The sequence below is a fragment of the Catharus ustulatus genome, chromosome 38 (genome assembly GCF_009819885.2).
Source record: "Catharus ustulatus isolate bCatUst1 chromosome 38, bCatUst1.pri.v2, whole genome shotgun sequence".
NCBI lineage: Eukaryota > Metazoa > Chordata > Aves > Passeriformes > Turdidae > Catharus > Catharus ustulatus.
Window position 1 is genome coordinate 714,789 of NC_046258.1, and position 17,818 is coordinate 732,606.

The following is a 17,818-nucleotide window of genomic DNA, read 5'->3' on the forward strand; positions in this document are numbered from 1 at the left end:
ATGAGGCGCCGGATCCGGGCGTGGTCCGGGCTGGGCGTGGCACTCCGGAGGCGCCCGGGACCCACCTGGCAGGACCAGCAGGGCCAGGAGGGCGAGGAGCGGGAGGGAGCTCGAGGCCATGGCCGGGATGTGCCGGGTACGGGGTCCTGGGGGGATTGGGGGGTGTTAATGAATTGTTAATTGGTCTGGACTACAGAGTGTCTCTTTAAATCCCTGTTTATTGTATGCAGATGATTCAATCATTTATTTAGTATTTAAATTCCTGTTTATTGTATCCTGATGATTCAATCATTTATTTATTATTTCACATGTTGTTTATTGCATTCAGATGAGTCAATCTTTTATTTATTATTTTAAATGCTGTTTAACAATCACAGAAAATAATGAAAATAACTGCAATTAACAAGAAATTAATGAAATGATCCCAAACTCTTCTGGCTCAGGTTTTTCTGCTTTCAGGGCCAGATCCGCCCCTTTGGGGACTTCCCCAAAAAACCACAAAAAGACCCAAAATGGCCCCAAATTTCGGATTTTGTTTCAGTGCAGCTGCAACTGCTGGCACCTGCTGGGGGCCGTAATTAGTGCAGTTAATTAGAGTTACTAGGGATGACAACTAAGGGCAACTGTAGATAAACCTCCTAAATCAGTAGGAATAATTAAATTCAACTGTTTCACTTTTTTCATTTATATTTTTTTCATTTCATTGATTTTTCTCAGGGTTATTAATTATCGGTAATCAGGGTTATAATAAAAATCTATGGGGTTAACGACTGTCATCAACAGGGCTAATAACGCAATATATTTGGGTTCAAACTCAATTTAACCCCAACACGCCCGGATCCGGCGCCTCATCCCCATCTCCCCTTGTTCCCGCAGGGCTCCGGGCGACCGTGACCCTGCTGGAGTGCGGGGGGGACCTCCAGCCCCCCGGGGGGTCCCTGACTCTGCTCTGCCACGGGAATGGATTCGATTTTGGGAGCTTTGGAATGTTCTGGATCCGCCAGAGCCCCGGGAAAGGACTGGAATACATTGGGAGTATCAACAGCAATGGTGGCACCGACTACGCGCCGTCGGTCAAGGGTCGCTTCACGATCTCCAGGGACAACGGGCAGAGCTCAGTGACGCTGACCATGAACAGCCTCAAGGACGAAGATTCCGGCGTTTATTTCTGCGCCAAAAGTGCTGGTGCTGGTGTTGTTGGTGCTAATTTTGTTAATCGTTTTGATTGCAACTGTGTCACAGTGTCCCCAACTTTCCCCAGACCCCTCCCCCAAATCCCAGCCCCTTTCCCAGTCCTGCCCCTTAGTCCTAAACCTCCCCCGTTGGCATCAGTGCCACCATCGACCCCAAATCCCAACTGGGCCTGGCCCAAACTCAACTCTGGGCTCTGAATCCGAACCTTGGCCCCCAAAATATCCCAAACAGTCGAGATTTGAGGTTTGGGTGTGCGACTGTTTCTTGGGGAACAAAGTGGGGATTTGGCTGAAAGGGATCAAGTTTGGGGCAGAACCAACCAGGTTGTTCAGGTCAGGGATTGGTGTTGGTGCAAACGGGGCAGATCTGTGGGCAAGGGCCAGGATTGAAATCTGAATGGAGATTTCAGGGAAGGAGGAGAGGGTTCTGGGACACTTGGGCATCATGCAGGGGCAGCTTCGGGCCATGATGTGCATCAACAACAGCAGCATTGCAACATTTATTTCTGTTATCCTTGGTACAGAAATAAACGGCGGAATCCTGGTCCTTGAGGTTGTTCATGGTCAGCGTCACCGAGCTCTGCCCGTTGTCCCTGGAGATCGTGAACCGGCCCTTCACTGATGGTGCATAGTGGGTGTAACTGTCACCGGTGTACATCCCTGAGAGCCATTCCAGCGCCCTCCCGGGCCTCTGACGGATCCAGTACATGCTGGAACTCCGAAAATCGAACCCAGACCCGCGGCAGAGCAGAGTCAGGGACCCCCCGGGGGGCTGGAGGTCCCCCCCGCACTCCAGCAGGGTCACGGCCGCCCGGAGCCCTGCGGGAACAAGGGGAGATGGGGATGAGGCGCCGGATCCGGGCGTGGCCCGGGCTGGGCGTGGTGCTCCGGAGGCGCCCGGGACCCACCTGGCAGGGCCAGCAGGACCAGGAGGGCGAGGAGCAGGAGGGAGCTCGAGGCCATGGCTGGGATGTGCTGGGTACGGGGTCCTGGGGGGGTTTGGGGCAGAACCGGTGAAGATTTGGGGCTGGGATGAGGCGGCCGTGACCCTGCTGGAGTCCGGGGGGGACCTCCAGCCCCCCGGGGGGTCCCTGACTCTGCTCTGCCGTGGCTCTGGATTCAGTTTCGAGAGTTTTGACATGTACTGGGTCCGGCAATGACCCGGGGAGGCGCTGGAATTCGTCGCATGGATCAACGACGATGGTGACAGCACCGGTTACGCGCCGTCGGTCAAGGGTCGGTTCTCGATCTCCAGGGACAACGGGCAGAGCTCTGTGACGCTGACCATGAACAGCCTCAAGGACGAGGATTCTGCTGTTTATTTCTGTGCCACGGGTGCTTTTTCTGGTGCGACTTCTTATTACGCTGGTGTTCGTTTTGTTGATGGTTTTGGCCCCATCCCAGTCACTACATCCCCACCTGTTCCCCAAATGTCCCCAGACCCTTTCCCCAAACCCCAACGCTTGACCCCGTCCTTGAGCACTGACCCCGAGTCTTTAGCGCTGGGCCCAAAGTTGAGCTTTGATTCAAAGCCTTTCAGACCAAATTTGGGATCCAGGACCGAGTGCTGAGGTTTGGGGCGCAGAGCTCAAAGCTTTGGAGGAACGGCCAAGAGTTGGGTCAGGGGTTGGGATTGGCAGAAAAGGTCAGGGGGGGTCAGAGCAGCTGGGGTGGGACAGAAGCAGCACCAGCATAACCAGCACCAGCACCATTGTGCCGTTGGGCACAGAAATTGGCGCCGGAATCCTCGGCCTGGAGATCCAGACCCGGCCCTGCACCGACCCAGAGCCAATCACGGTCAGGAGGTGGGGTCTGGAGTGGAGATCGCGGTCAGGGGAGGGGATTTGGGGCAGAACCAGTTCCAGGCTGGGCCACAGGGTCAGGAATGGGGTCAGGAGTTGGGGTTTTCTGGGGACAAGTGGGGACAGGTGGGGACGCCCTAATGGGGATGGGGCCCAATCTATCAATATAAGCAGTAGCAGCAGCAACATAAGCACCACTATAAGCATGTTTGGCACAGAAATAAACGGCGGAATCCTCATCCTTGAGGTTGTTCATGGTCAGCATCACCGAGCTCTGCCCGTTGTCCCTGGAGATCGTGAACCGGCCCCGCACCGAGGGCGCGTAGTAGGTGGTGCCACCATTGCTGTTGATACTTGCAACGTATTCCAGCACTTTCCGGGGGCTCTGCCGCATCCAGCCCATTCCGTAACTCCCAAAATCAAATCCATTCCCGCGGCAGAGCAGAGTCAGGGACCCCCCGGGGGGCTGGAGGTCCCCCCCGCACTCCAGCAGGGTCACGGCCGCCCGGAGCCCTGCGGGAACAAGGGGAGATGGGGATGAGGCGCCGGATCCGGGCATGGCCCGGGCTGGGCGTGGCGCTCTGGGGTCCCTGGGGATGCAGAAACAAAGAGTCTGTGCCCAGCCCCAGTTACAAAGTGTTCATTGGGATATTTGTGTTCATCTCGGCTCCAGCCCCGGGGGTCCCTGACTCTCCTCTGCCGCGCCTCCGGGTTCAATTTCGGGAGTTCCCACATGTGCTGGGTTCGTCAGAGTCCCGGGAAGATGTTGGAATTCATCGCACAGATCCACACCAATGGTGACAGCGCTTTTTATGCGCCGTCGTTCAAGGGCCGGTTCTCGATCTCGAGGGACAACGGGCAGAGCTCGGTGACGCTGACCATGAACAACCTCAAGGACGAGGATTCCGCCGTTTATTTCTGTGCCAAGAGTCCTGATTCTCGTTATGGTTTTGCTGCTAATGGTGGTTTTGGTTCTTGTTTCGACCTTTTGGGTTTTTGGCCCTGTCTCCGTCACCCTGTCCACAGCTGTCCCCAGACCCCTCCCCCAATCCCAGCCTCTGTCCCAGTCCTGCCCCTTTGTCCCAAACCTCCCCCGTTGGCTTCAGTACCGTCATCGACCCCAAACCCCAGCTGGGCCTGACCCAAACTCAACTCTGGGCTCTGAATCCCAAACTCGGTCCCCAAAATATCCCAAACAGTCGAGATTTGAGGTTTGGGTGTGCGACTGTTTCTTGGGGAACAAAGTGGGGATTTGGGGTGAAAGGGATCAAGTTTGGGGCAGAACCAACCGGGTTGTTCGGGTCAGGGATTGGTGTTGGTGCAAACGGGGCAGATCTGGGGCAAAGGGCCAGGATTGAAATGTGAATGGAGATTTCAGGGAAGGAGGAGAGGGTTCTGGGACACTTGGGCACCATGCAGGGGCAGCTTCGGGTCATGATGAGCATCAACAACAGCAGCATTGCAACATTTATTTCTGTTATCCTTGGTACAGAAATAAACGGCGGAATCCTCGTCCTTGAGGCTGTTCATGGTCAGCGTCACCGAGCTCTGCCCGTTGTCCCTGGAGATCGAGAACCGACCCCGCACCGACGGCGTGTAGTATGTCACTCCATCATTCCTGATCCCTGCGAGCCATTCCAGCGCCTTCCCGGGGCTCTGGCGAACCCAGTTCATTCCGTAATTCCCAAACGTGAACCCAGAGCCGCGGCATAGCAGAGTCAGGGACCCCCCGGGGGGCTGGAGGGCCCCCCAGACTCCAGCAGGGTCACGGCCGCCCAAAGATGATATAAATGTAAATAATAATCACAATAAACGCCTGTTAACTTGGACTGGGCACAGACTCTTTGTTTCTGCATCCCCAGGGGCCCCAGAGCGCCACGCCCAGCCCAGGCCATGCCCGGATCCGGCGCCTCATCCCCATCTCCCCTTGTTCCCGCAGGGCTCCGGGCGGCCGTGACCCTGCTGGAGTGCGGGGGGGACCTCCAGCCCCCCGGCGGGTCCCTGACTCTGCTTTGCCGCACATCTGGGCTCAATTTCGGAAACTCCTACATGTGCTGGGTTCGCCAGAGCCCCGGAAAGGTGCTGGAATCTGTCGCAGAGATCAGCAATAGTGGCAGCACCTTCTACGCACCGTCGGTGCAGGGCCGGTTCTCGATCTCCAGGGACAATGGGCAGAGCTCGGTGACGCTGACCATGAACAACCTCAAGGACGAGGATTCCGCCGTTTATTTCTGTGCCACAAACACTGGTGGTTATGCTGGTGCTTATGCTATTGGTGGTTTTGCCCCCGTCCCCTTCCCCAGGTCCCCAAATGTCCCCAAACTCCAACCCTTGACTGTGACCTTGGGCACTGACCCTGATTCTTCAGCCCTGGTCCCAAAGTTGAGCTGTGAATCTTTTTGGGTTCGTTTGAATTTACTGGAATCTGTTTCCTTGTGGGACACCATGAGGACAGGACCTCCCAAATTTGTCCTAAACCAAAACAAACAATGGGGTGAAGGGTTGGGGTTTGAGACAAGGATCTGGGGCACAGGGACAGGTGGGGACGGTGCCAAAATCAGCAACATCATCAACAGCAGCAATACCGGCGCAGCAACTGTCGACAGATTTGGCACAGAAATAAACGCCGGAATCCTCGTCCTTGAGGCTGTTCATGGTCAGTGTCACCGAGCTCTGCCCGTTGTCCCTGGAGATCCAGAACCGGCCCCGCACCGAGGCCCCATAGAAGGTGTAACCTCCATCGCTGCTGATCAGTGCCACGAATTCAAGCCCCTTCCCGAAGCTCTGCCGGACCCATCTCATTTCGTAACCCCCAAAACTGAATCCAGAGCCGCGGCAAACGAGGGCCAAGGTGGCCCCAGGGGGCTGGAGGTCCCTCCCGGACTCCAGCAGGGTCACGGCTGCCCAAAAATGATATAAATTTAAATAATAATCACAATAAACACCTGTTAACTGGTACTGGGTATTGAGTCTTTGTTTCTGCATCCCCAGGGGCCCCAGAGCGCCACGCCCAGCCCAGGCCACGCCCGGATCCGGCACCTCATCCCCATCTCCCCTTGTTCCCGCAGGGCTCCGGGCGGCCGTGACCCTGCTGGAGTGCGGGGGGGACCTCCAGCCCCCCGGGGGGTCCCTGACTCTGCTCTGCCGCACCTCTGGGTTCGATTTTGGGAGTTACAGCATGTACTGGATCCGCCAGAGCCCCGGGAAGGCGCTGGAATGGATCGCAGGGATCAGTCGCAGCAGTGGCAAAATCTACTACGCACCATCGTTCCAGGGCCGGTTCACGATGGCGAGTGACAACGGGCAGAGCTCGGTGACGCTGACCATGAACAACCTCAAGGACGAGGATTCCGCCGTTTATTTCTGCGCTAAGCATACTAGCAATAGTTGTTGTGGTGCTGCTGCTGCCCATGACCCGAAGCTGCCCGTGCATGATGCCCAAGTGTCCCAGAACCCTCTCTTCCTTCCCTGAAATCTCAATTCACATCTCAATCCTGACCCATTGCCCACAGATCTGCCCCGTTTGGCCCAAGACAAACCCCTGCCCCAAAACCCCCAACTGCTTCTGCCCCAAACTCGACCCCTTTCACCCCAAATCCCCACTTGGGGACCACACCCGTAGTTCTGGTCTCAAACTTCAACCATGACCCCAAATCTCAACCTCTGAACAGTTTTGGGAACTGAGGTCGGGATTCAGAGCCCAGAGTTGAGTTTGGGCCAGGCCCAGTTGAGGTTTGGGGTCCATGGTGGTGCTGGTGCCAACGGGGGAGGTTTGGGACAAAGGGGCAGGACTGGGACAGGGGCTGGGATTTGGGGGAGGGGTCTGGGGACAGCTGGGGACACAGTGACACAGTTGCAATCAAAACTATCAACAAAATTAGCACCAGCACCAGTACCAGCATATTTGGCACAGAAATAAACGGCGAAATCCTCGTCCTTGAGGTTGTTCATGGTCAGCGTCACCGAGCTCTGCCCGTTGTCCCTGGAGATCCTGAACCGGCCCTTGACTGACGGCGCGTAGTAGGTGTAACCGCTATCGCTCTTGATCTGTGCGATCCATTCTAGACCTTTCCCGGGTCTTTGGCGGACCCAGTACGTGTCGTAACTTCTAAACGTGAACCCAGACCCACGGCAGAGCAGAGTCAGGGACCCCCGGGGGGCTGGAGGTCCCCCCCGCACTCCAGCAGGGTCACGGCCGCCCGGAGCCCTGCGGGAACAAGGGGAGATGGGGATGAGGCGCCGGATCCGGGCGTGGCCCGGGCTGGGCGTGGCGCTCCGGAGGCGCCCGGGACCCACCTGGCAGGGCCAGCAGGGCCAGGAGGGCGAGGAGCGGGAGGGAGCTCGAGGCCATGGCCGGGATGTGCTGGGTACGGGGTCCTGGGTGGGTTTGGGACAGAACCGGTGAAGATTTGGGGATGGGGTGAGGCGGCCGTGACCCTGCTGGAGTGCGGGGGGGACCTCCAGCCCCCCGGGGGGTCCCTGACTCTGCTCTGCCGCGCCTCCGGGTTCGGATTCTCGAGTTATGGAATGTTGTGGATCCGCCAGAACCCTGGGAAAGCGCTGCAATTTGTTGCAAGTATCAGTAATGCCGGCACCAGTTACTACTCCTCATCGCTCAAGGGCCGCGTCATGATCTCCAGGGACAACGGGCAGAGCTCGGTGACGCTGACCATGAACAACCTCAAGGACGAGGATTCCGCCGTTTATTTCTGTGCCAAATCTGCTTATGGAGGCACTGGTACTGGAGTTTATTATGTTGATGTTTAAGGCCCCTCCACATCAGTGTGACCCCACCCGTCCTCAGGTGTCCTCAGACCCTTCCCCCAGCCCTCAGCCCCTGCCCCAGTCCTGACCCTTTGTCCCCACCCTCCCTTGGTTGCCCCAATGGTCACCACTGACCCCAAACCCTCCCCTGGCTCTGCCCCAAATCTCAACCCAATAATCAGAAATTCAGGGATTTGGGCAAAGGCTCCGGCCTGGCCCCAGACCCGGCACCGAACCGCTTCTGCCGGCGTCGGCTCCGCGTCAGCTCGGCCAATCAGGGGAGGGGGAGCCGGGGGAGATTTGTGGGAGATGGGAACAACTGGGGGGAAAGTTGAGAGTTGGGGCAAGGATGGAGGAGTGTGGAGGAAGAAGATTGAGGATGGGATCAATGGTGGGGATTTGGGGAACGGATTTGGAGATTCTGGGACATTTCAGGACCCAGCAATGGGGACCTGGGGCAACAACCGACATTGTCACCAAAACCAACATGACCAGCACCAGTATTACTACAACAACCATCGTTGTAACATTTGACACAGAAATAAACGGCGGAATCCTCGTCCTTGAGGTTGTTCATGGTCAGCGTCACCGAGCTCTGCCCGTTGTCCCTGGAGATCAAGAACCGGCCCTTGACTGACGAAGCGTACCCAGTGCTGTCGCCATTGCCGTTGGTCGCTGCGACCAATTCCGGCGCCTTCCCGGGCCTCTGGCGGATCCAAAACATTCCATAACTCCCGAAATTGAACCCTTTCCCGCGGCAGAGCAGAGTCAGGGACCCCCCGGGGGGCTGGAGGTCCCCCCCGCACTCCAGCAGGGTCACGGCCGCCCGGAGCCCTGCGGGAACAAGGGGAGATGGGGATGAGGCGCCGGATCCGGGCGTGGCCCGGGTTGGGCGTGGCGCTCTGGGGCCCCTGGGGATGCAGAAACAAAGAGTCTGTGCCCAGTCCCAGTTACAAAGTGTTCATTGGGATATTTGTGTTCATCTCGGCTCCAACCCCCGGGGGATCCCTGACTCTGCTCTGCCGCGGAAAAGGTTTCAATTTTGGGAGTTACGCCTTGATCTGGATCCGCCAAAGACCAGGGAAAGGACTGGAATGGCTCGCAGGGATCACCAATGGTGGCAGCGGCTACTATGCGCCCTCCATCAAGGGCCGGTTCACGATCTCGAGGGACAACGGGCAGAGCTCGGTGACGCTGACCATGAACAACCTCAAGGACGAGGATTCCGCCATTTATTTCTGTGCCAAAAATATTTATAGTGATGGTTGGGGCAGTGCTGCTACTTATCGTAGTTGGTTTTGTATTTCGGGTTCTTGCCCAATTCCAGAGTGCACTCCCACCTCTCCCCCAATGTCCCCAGACCCTTCCCCCAGTCCTCAGCCCCTGCCCCAGTCCTGTCCCTTTGTCCCCAGTCTCCCCCGTTTGCCCCAATGGTCACCACTGACCCCAAACCCTCCCCTGGTTCTGCCCCAAATCTCAACCCAAAAATCAGAAATTCAGGGATTTGGGCAAAGGCTCCGGCCTGGCCCCAGACCCGGCACCGAACCGCTTCTGCCGGCGTCGGCTCCGCGTCAGCTCGGCCAGTCAGGGGAGGGGGAGCCGGGGGAGATTTGGGGGAAATGGGAACAACTGGGGGGAAAGTTGAGAGTTGGGGCGAGGATGGGGGCGTGTGGAGGAAGAAGATTGAGGATGGGATCAATGGTGGGGATTTGGGGAACGGATTTGGAGATTCTGGGACATTTGGGGACCGAGCAATGGGGACCTGGGGCAACAACCGACATTGTCACCAAAACCAACATGACCAGCACCAGTATTACTACAACAACCATCGTTGTAACGTTTGACACAGAAATAAACGGCGGAATCCTCGTCCTTGAGGTTGTTCATGGTCAGCGTCACCGAGTTCTGCCCGTTGTCCCTGGAGATCAAGAACCGGCCCTTGACTGACGAAGCGTACCCAGTGCTGTCGCCATTGCCGTTCATCGCTGCGACCAATTCCGGCGCCTTCCCGGGCCTCTGGCGGATCCAAAACATTCCATAACTCCCGAAATTGAACCCTTTCCCGCGGCAGAGCAGAGTCAGGGACCCCGTGGGGGCTGGAGGTCCCCCCCGCACTCCAGCAGGGTCACGGCCGCCCGGAGCCCTGCGGGAACAAGGGGAGATGGGGATGAGGCGCCGGATCCGGGCATGGCCCGGGCTGGGCGTGGCACTCTGGGGCCCCTGGGGATGCAGAAACAAAGACTCAGTACCCAGTACCAGTTAACAGGTGTTTATTGTGGTTATTATTTAAATTTATATCATTTTTGGGCGGTCGTGACCCTGCTGGAGTCCGGAGGGGACCTCCAGCCCCCCGGGGCCACCTTGGCCCTCCTGTGCCGCGGCTCTGGATTCAGTTTTGGGGGTTACGAAATGAGATGGGTCCGCCAGAGCTTCGGGAAGGGGCTTGAATTCGTGACACTGATCAGCGGCGATGGAGGTTACACCTTCTATGGGGCCTCGGTGCGGGGCCGGTTCTCGATCTCCAGGGACAACGGGCAGAGCTCGGTGACGCTGACCATGAACAGCCTCAAGGACGAGGATTCCGCCGTTTATTTCTGTGCCAAATCTGTCGACAGTTGCTGCGCTGGTATTGCTGCTGTTGATGATGTTGCTGATTTTGGCACCTTCCCCACCTGTCCCTGTGCCCCAGATCCTTGTCTCAAACCCCAACCCTTCACCCCATTGTTTGTTTTGGTTTGGGACAAATTTGGGAGGTCCTGTCCTCATGGTGTCCCACTAGGAAAAGATTCCAACAAATTCGAACGGATCCAAAAAGATTCAGAGCTCAACTTTGGGCTCAGGGCTGAAGAATTCGGGGTCTGTGCTCAAGGTCACAGTCAAGGGTTGGAGTTTGGGGACATTTGGGGACCTGGGGAAGGGGACGGGGCCAAAGCCACCAATACCATAAGCATGAGCAGAACCACCAGCGCCGTGTTTGGCACAGAAATAAATGGCGGAATCCTCATCCTTGAGGTTGTTCATGGTCAGCGTCACCGAGCTCTGCCCGTTGTCCCGGGTGATTGTGACCCGGTCCTTGACTGATGACGCGTAGTAGGTGCTGCTGCCACTGTTGTGGATCCCTGCGACCCATTCCAGCGCCTTCCCGGGACTTTGCCGAATCCAACTCATCGTGTAACTCCCAAAATCGAACCCGGAGGCGCGGCAGAGCAGAGTCAGGGACCCCCCGGGGGGCTGGAGGTCCCCCCCACACTCCAGCAGGGTCACGGCCGCCCGGAGCCCTGCGGGAACAAGGGGAGATGGGGATGAGGCGCCAGATCCGGGCGTGGCCCGGGCTGGGCGTGGCGCTCCGGAGGCGCCCGGGACCCACCTGGCAGGGCCAGCAGGGCCAGGAGGGCGAGGAGCGGGTGGGAGCTCGAGGCCATGGCCGGGATGTGCCGGGTACGGGGTCCTGGGGGGGTTTGGGGCAGAACCGGTGAAGATTTGGGGCTGGGATGAGGCGGCCGTGACCCTGCTGGAGTGCGGGGGGGGACCTCCAGTCCCCCGGGGGGTCCCTGACTCTGCTCTGCCACGCCTCCGGGTTCAGTTTTGGGAGTTATGGAATTAATTGGGTTCGGCAGAGCCCCGGGAAGGTTCTGGAATATGTCGGGTGTATCACCAGTGATGGCAGCACCTTCTATGCATTGTCGGTGCAGGGTCGGTTCACGATCTCCAGGGACAACGGGCAGAGCTCGGTGACGCTGACCATGAACAGCCTCAAGGACGAGGATTCCGCCGTTTATTTCTGTGCCAAATATGCTGGCGGTGGTTGTGGTGCTGCGTATGTTGTTGGTTATGGCAAGATCCTTGTCCCGGACACTGTGTCCCCACCTGTCCCCAAGTGTCCCCAGACCCTTTTTCCAAACCACAACCCTTGATCACAGTCTTGAACCCTGACCCCAAGTCTTTAGAGCGGGGTCCAAACCTGATCTTTACCACCAAGTTTTAAGACCAAATTTCAGATCAAGGTCGAGTGCTGAGGTTTGGGGCGCAGAGCTCAAAACTTTGGAGGAACGGCCAAGAGTTGGGTCAGGGGTTGGGATTGGCAGGAAAGGTCAGGGGGGATCAGAGCAGTTGGACAGGCAGCAGCACCAGCATAACCATCGTGCCATTTGGCACAGATATAAACGGCGGAATCCTCGTCCTTGAGGTTGTTCATGGTCAGCGTCACCGAGCTCTGTCCGTTGTCCCTGGAGATCGAGAACCGACCCTTGACCGACGGCGCATAATCAATGTAACCACCATTGGGGTTGATCCCTGCGACGAATTCCAGCGCCTTCCCGGGGCTCTGGCGGAACCAGGCCATCCAGTGACTCCCGAAATTGAATCCAGAGGCGCGGCACACAAGGGCCAGAGACGCCCCGGGGGGCTGGAGGTCCCCCCCGGACTCCAGCAGGGTCACGGTCTCCCAAAGATGATATAAATGTAAATAATAATCACCTTTAAACTTGGACTGGGCACAGACTCTTTGTTTCTGCATCCCTGGGCACCTCCGGAGCGCCACGCCCAACCCGGGACACGCCCGGATCCGGCGCCTCATCCCCATCTCCCCTTGTTCCCGCAGGGCTCCGGGTGGCCGTGACCCTGCTGGAGCGTGGGGGGGACCTCCAGCCCCCGGGGGGTCCCTGACTCTGCTCTGCCGCACCTCCGGGTTTGAATTTGGCAGTTATGGAATGATCTGGTTCCGCCAGAGCCCTGGGAAGGCACTGGAATGGCTCGTAGGGGTCAGGAATGAAGGCAGGGCTGACTACGCGCCGTCGGTCAAGGGTCGGTTCTCGATCTCCAGGGACAACGGGCAGAGCTCGATGTCGCTGACCATGAGCGACCTCAAGGAGGAGGATTCCGCCGTTTATTTCTGTGCCAGAAGTGGTGGTGATGGTTGGGCTGCTGCCCAACCCCGTGCCTCTGTCCCCAGCTGTCCCCAGACCCCTCTCCTGTCCCTGTCCATTCCCCCTCCCTCCGGTCGGGCCCAAGGCGGGGACAGTTCCAGAGTCTGTGCCTGACACATCAGCACCATGTGGGGTTTGGGGGACGGGTCTGGGGACATTTGGGGACAGGGAGAGGGCACAGTGACCAGGAAGGGATCGACACCATCACCAGATTCAGCAACAGCGTGGTCACCAGCAGTACCAGCACTTTTACCGCAGAAATAAACGGCGGAATCCTCGTCCTTGAGGCTGTTCATGGTCAGCGTCACCGAGCTCTGCCCGTTGTCCCTGGAGATCGAGAAGCGACCCTGCACCGACGGCGCGTACCGGGTGTAACTGCCATCGTTCTTGATCCCTGCGACCCATTCCAGCGCCTTCCCGGGGCTCTGGCGAGTCCAGAACATTCCATAATCCCCGAAAGAGAATCCATTCCCACGGCAGAGCAGAGTCAGGGACCCCCCGGGGGGCTGGAGGTTCCCCCCGCACTCCAGCAGGGTCACGGCCGCCTCGTCCCATCCCCAAATCTTCACTGGTTCTGCCCCAAACTCCACTGGTTTGATCTAAATCTCCCCCAGAATTTTCCTCAATTAAATAATCACTGAAAATAATGGAAATATCTGCAATTTATAATAACTTAATGAAATGAACCCAAACCCTCCTGGTTCAGGTTTTTCTGCTCTCAGGGCTGGATTCACCCCTTTGGGGACTTCCCCAAAAAGCCACAAAAGACCCAAAATGGCCCCAAATTTCAGGTTTTGCTTTCAGTGCAGCTGCAGCTGCTGGCACCTGCTGGGGGCCGTAATTAGTGCAGTTAATTAGAGTAATTAGGGATGACGACTAAGGGCAACGCTAGATAAACCTCCTAAATCAGTAGGAATAATTAAATTCAACTGTTTTAATTATTTCATTTCTAGTTTTTTTCATTTAATTGATTTTTCTCAGGGTTATTAATTATTGGCAATCAGGGTTATAATAAAAATTTATTAGGGTTAACAACTGTCATCATCAGAGTTAATTATGGAATATTATTTGGTTCAAAGTCAATTTAACCCCAACACGCCCGGATCAGGCGCCTCATCCCCATCTCCCCTTGTTCCCGCAGGGCTCCGGGCGGCCGTGACCCTGCTGGAGTGCGGGGGGGACCTCCAGCCCCCCGGGGGGTCCCTGACTCTGCTCTGCCACGGGAATGGATTCGATTTTGGAAGTTACGACATGATGTGGGCTCGTCAGAGCCCCGGGAAGGTGCTGGAATGGCTCGCAGGGATCGACAGCAGTGGCAGTAGCACCCGGTATGCGCCGTCGGTCAAGGGCCGGTTCTCGATCTCCAGGGACAACGGGCAGAACTCAGTGACACTGACCTTGAACAACCTCAAGGACGAGGATTCCGCCGTTTATTTCTGCGTCAGAGCTGCGTATGGTTGGGCTGCTTATATTTATGTTGGTGGTTTCGACATCCATCACTGCATCCCCACCTGTCCCCAAATGTCCCCAGACGCTTCCCCCAAATCCCAACACCTGACCCCAACCTTGAACACTTACCCCGATTTAACCCAAAGTTTTTAAGACCAAAGTTGGGATCAATGCCGAGTGTTGAGGTTTGGGGAGCAGAGATCAAAGCTTTGGAGGAACGGCCAAGAGTTGGGTCAGGGGTTGGGGTTTGGGGGCAGGAAAAGTCAGCGGGGGTCAGAGAAACTGGGGGTGGGGACGGAACCAGCAGCAGCATCACCACCCCAATAACCACTGTCACGTTTTGCACAGAAATAAACGCCGGAATCCTCGTCCTTGAGGTTGTTCATGGTCAGCGTCACCGAGCTCTGCCCGTTGTCCCTGGAGATCGAGAACCGGCCCTTGACTGACGGCGCGTAGTTGGTACTGCCACCGTAGCTGATCCCTGCGATGTATTCCAGCGCCTTCCCGGGTCTTTGGCGGACCCACAACATTGTGAAACTCCCAAAATCGAATCCAGACCCGCGGCAGAGCAGAGTCAGGGACCCCCCGGGGGGCTGGAGGTCCCCCCCACACTCCAACAGGGTCACGGCCGCCCGGAGCCCTGCGGGAACAAGGGGAGATGGGGACGGGCACAGCTCAAACCCCTGACCCCAAATCTCAACCCTGTGCCCCAAACGAAGCACAGAACACAAAGGACTCTGCACCATTCCATGTCAATCACCCAGAACCGTTCACTGTGCCTGTAAACATTGTTTATTTTTATTAATTATCTCTGATTTCAGTCACTCTTTATTCCATTGGTGGTCCCGCTCTGGCCCTCGAGACGAGCGCGCATCTTTGTTCGTCACCTCCTTGGTTGATTGGTGGAGCCTTCATCTGGTTGGGCGATCCCATTTTTGGTGCCCCTGAGTTCCATCAGTGACTTTCTGCTTCTCCTTCTCTCCCTGCGCCGTCGGCTGTTTGACGGCGGATTTGAGCTGGTTCAGAAAGTCGGGTCGGTTAGTTTGGAACATTTTCAATTTCCTGTAGATGTGATCCTGCAGCAAATTCTGACCCCGGCACGGCCGGGTCCGGCGCCTCATCCCCATCTCCCCTTGTTCCCGCAGGGCTCCGGGCGGCCGTGACCCTGCTGGAGTGCGGGGGGGACCTCCAGCCCCCCAGGGGGTCCCTGACTCTGCTCTGCCGCGGGAATGGATTCGATTTTGGGAGTTTTGACATGGGTTGGATCCGCCAAAGACCAGGAAAGGCGCTGGAATGGGTCACACAGATCAAGAGCGATAGCGGTTACACCTACTACGCATCGTCAGTCAAGGGCCGGTTCTCGATCTCCAGGGACAACGGGCAGAGCTCGGTGACGCTGACCATGAACAACCTCAAGGACGAGGATTCCGCCGTTTATTTCTGTGCCAAATATTCTGGTAGTGGTTGGGGTGGTGGTCGTGCTCAGTATATTGATGTTGCTGGCCTCGTCCCTGTCCCTCCTCCTGTCCCCAGATGTCCCCAGACCCCCCTCCCATCAATGCCATCGGTGTCTGTGGCGCCGTCAGGGACTGAGGATCGCGCTTTGTGCCGAGGGAATGAACTGGAGAGGGTGCAGAGCAAAGGGGCGGCGCCGTGATTGCGTTCGTGTGCGTGTGACACGACCGAGGGACGGTGACAGAGCCGGGGCAGGGCTGAGTGCTGGGGAGTGTCTGGGGACATTTGGGGACAGCTGAGGTCAGGTGGGGGCAGGAGGGGACAAGTGGTGATGCAGTGACAGGGATGGAGTAAAATCCATCAACATAACCAACACCAGCGATCCAGGCAGGGCCACCAGGACTTTTGGCACAGAAATAAACGGCGGAATCCTCGTCCTTGAGGTTGTTCATGGTCAGCGTCACCGAGCTCTGCCCGTTGTCCCTGGAGATCGAGAACCGACCCTGCACCGACGGCGCGTAGTGGATGTTGGCACCATTGTAGCCGATCTGTGCAACGTATTCCAACGCCTTCCCGGGGCTCTGACGGATCCAGAACATTCCATAATCTCCGAGATTGAACCCAGAGGCGCGGCAGAGCAGAGTCAGGGACCCCCCGGGGGCTGGAGGTCCCCCTTGGACTCCAGCAGGGTCACGGATGCCCTATCCCTGCCCCAGATCTTCACCGGTTCTGCCCCAAACTCCACTGGTTTGATCTAAATCTTCACCAGAATTTTCCTGAATTAAAATATCACAGACAATAATGAAAATAACTGCAATTAACAAACAATTAACGAAATGAACCCAAACCCTCCTGGCTCAGGTTTTTCTACTTTCAGGGCCGGATCCGCCCCTTTGGGTACTTCCTCAAAAAGCCACAAAAAGACCCAAAATGGCCCCAAATTTCCGGTTTTGCTTTCAGTGCAGCTGTAGCTGCTGGCACCTGCTGGGGGCTCTAATGAGTGCAATTAATTGAAGTTATTAGAGCAGATTTAAGGCAAATACCCTTAAAAAAACCACCTGAAATAACAGGAATAATTAAAATAAATAGTTTTATTTGTTCCATTTCAGTCTTTATTCATTTAATTGGCTTTTATTGAGTCTAATAATTATCAGCATACAGGGTTAAAATTAATGTTTATTGGGGTTAATGAGTGTCATCATCAGAGCTAATAACGGAATATAATTGGGTTCAAACTCAATTTAACCCCAACACACCCAGATCCGGCGCCTCATCCCCATCTCCCCTTGTTCCTACAGGGCTCCGGGCGGCCGTGACCCTGCTGGAGTGCGGGGGGGACCTCCAGCCCCCCGGGGGGTCCCTGACTCTGCTCTGCCGCGGGAATGGGTTCGATTTCGGGAGTTACAACATGATGTGGGCCCGTCAGAGCCCCGGGAAAGGGCTGGAATACGTCGCAGAGATCAACGGTGGTGGCAGCAGCACCAACTACTCGCCGTCAGTCAAGGGCCGGTTCTCGATCTCCAGGGACAACGGGCAGAGCTCAGTGACGCTGACCATGAACAGCCTCAAGGACGAGGATTCCGCCGTTTATTTCTGCATCAAGAATAGTGGCACTAGTTGTTGTTACGGTGCTTATGTTATTTTGGCGCTCATCACGGCCCCCAGTGTCCCCTGCATGGTCCCCAAATGTCACAGGATCCTCTCGCCCTTCCCCAAAATCTCAACTAATTTCCTAGTGCTGACCCATTGCCCCAGATCTGCCCCGATTGAACTAAAACCAACCCGTGCCTCAAAACCCCCGAATGGTTCTGCCCCAAACTCCTCCCCTTTAACCCCAAATCCCCACTTTGGAACCATACCCGTAGTTTGGGTCTCAAACCTCAACCATGGCCCCAAATGTCAACCCTTTGGGCACCTGTGGGGGCTAAGCTTGGGATTCAGAGCCCAGAGTTGAGTTTGGACCACGTCCAGTTGGGTTTGGGGTCGATGGGTGTGCTGGTGTCAACAAGGCAGATTTGGGATACAGGGGCTCTGCCGAAACCAGCACATGTGGGAAATCGTGAAATCGAACCCAGACCCGTGGTAGAACAGAGTCAGGGACCCCTCAGGGGCTGGAGCCGAGATAAACACAAATATCCCAATGAACACTTTGTAACTGGGGCTGGGCACAGACTCTTTGTTTCTGCATCCCCAGGGGCCCCAGAGTGCCACGCCCAGCCCGGGCCACGCC

The 17,818-nt window shown here is 56.7% G+C and overlaps 3 pseudogenes and 12 gene segments (V, D, J or C); 7 read left to right on the forward strand and 8 right to left on the reverse strand.

Moving 5' to 3' along the window:
- Window positions 1–118: 118 nt before the first annotated feature.
- Window positions 119–1,825, forward strand: LOC117009988. The segment is given in 3 exon segments: window positions 119–136; window positions 882–1,235; window positions 1,793–1,825. Coding segments are annotated over 3 exon segments (405 nt in total).
- A 1,024-nt stretch (window positions 1,826–2,849) lies between these two features.
- Window positions 2,850–5,797, reverse strand: LOC117009989. The segment is given in 3 exon segments: window positions 2,850–2,965; window positions 3,191–3,515; window positions 5,708–5,797. Coding segments are annotated over 3 exon segments (531 nt in total).
- Window positions 5,798–6,068: 271 nt separating this feature from the next.
- Window positions 6,069–6,467, forward strand: LOC117009990 (the record flags this gene model as incomplete). The annotated part of the segment is given in 1 exon segment: window positions 6,069–6,467. A coding segment is annotated over 1 exon segment (399 nt), but the record flags the coding sequence as incomplete, so codon positions are not given.
- Window positions 6,468–6,625: 158 nt separating this feature from the next.
- LOC117009991 lies at window positions 6,626–7,209 on the reverse strand (annotated as a pseudogene).
- A 135-nt stretch (window positions 7,210–7,344) lies between these two features.
- LOC117009992 lies at window positions 7,345–7,762 on the forward strand. The segment is given in 2 exon segments: window positions 7,345–7,362; window positions 7,421–7,762. Coding segments are annotated over 2 exon segments (360 nt in total).
- A 175-nt stretch (window positions 7,763–7,937) lies between these two features.
- Window positions 7,938–8,588, reverse strand: LOC117009993 (the record flags this gene model as incomplete). The annotated part of the segment is given in 2 exon segments: window positions 7,938–8,024; window positions 8,247–8,588. Coding segments are annotated over 2 exon segments (429 nt in total), but the record flags the coding sequence as incomplete, so codon positions are not given.
- A 1,397-nt stretch (window positions 8,589–9,985) lies between these two features.
- On the forward strand, window positions 9,986–10,538 carry LOC117009994. The segment is given in 2 exon segments: window positions 9,986–10,385; window positions 10,513–10,538. Coding segments are annotated over 2 exon segments (426 nt in total).
- A 97-nt stretch (window positions 10,539–10,635) lies between these two features.
- Window positions 10,636–11,181, reverse strand: LOC117009995 (annotated as a pseudogene).
- Window positions 11,182–11,792: 611 nt separating this feature from the next.
- Window positions 11,793–12,335, reverse strand: LOC117009996. The segment is given in 1 exon segment: window positions 11,793–12,335. A coding segment is annotated over 1 exon segment (543 nt).
- Window positions 12,336–12,542: 207 nt separating this feature from the next.
- Window positions 12,543–13,807, reverse strand: LOC117009998. The segment is given in 3 exon segments: window positions 12,543–12,621; window positions 12,841–13,258; window positions 13,774–13,807. Coding segments are annotated over 3 exon segments (531 nt in total).
- A 23-nt stretch (window positions 13,808–13,830) lies between these two features.
- On the forward strand, window positions 13,831–14,366 carry LOC117010137 (the record flags this gene model as incomplete). The annotated part of the segment is given in 1 exon segment: window positions 13,831–14,366. A coding segment is annotated over 1 exon segment (456 nt), but the record flags the coding sequence as incomplete, so codon positions are not given.
- Window positions 14,367–14,396: 30 nt separating this feature from the next.
- LOC117009999 lies at window positions 14,397–15,066 on the reverse strand. The segment is given in 2 exon segments: window positions 14,397–14,773; window positions 15,021–15,066. Coding segments are annotated over 2 exon segments (423 nt in total).
- A 217-nt stretch (window positions 15,067–15,283) lies between these two features.
- Window positions 15,284–15,790, forward strand: LOC117010000 (the record flags this gene model as incomplete). The annotated part of the segment is given in 1 exon segment: window positions 15,284–15,790. A coding segment is annotated over 1 exon segment (507 nt), but the record flags the coding sequence as incomplete, so codon positions are not given.
- A 157-nt stretch (window positions 15,791–15,947) lies between these two features.
- On the reverse strand, window positions 15,948–16,868 carry LOC117010001 (annotated as a pseudogene).
- A 23-nt stretch (window positions 16,869–16,891) lies between these two features.
- LOC117010002 lies at window positions 16,892–17,516 on the forward strand (the record flags this gene model as incomplete). The annotated part of the segment is given in 2 exon segments: window positions 16,892–17,266; window positions 17,454–17,516. Coding segments are annotated over 2 exon segments (438 nt in total), but the record flags the coding sequence as incomplete, so codon positions are not given.
- Between the last annotated feature and the right edge of the window lie 302 nt (window positions 17,517–17,818).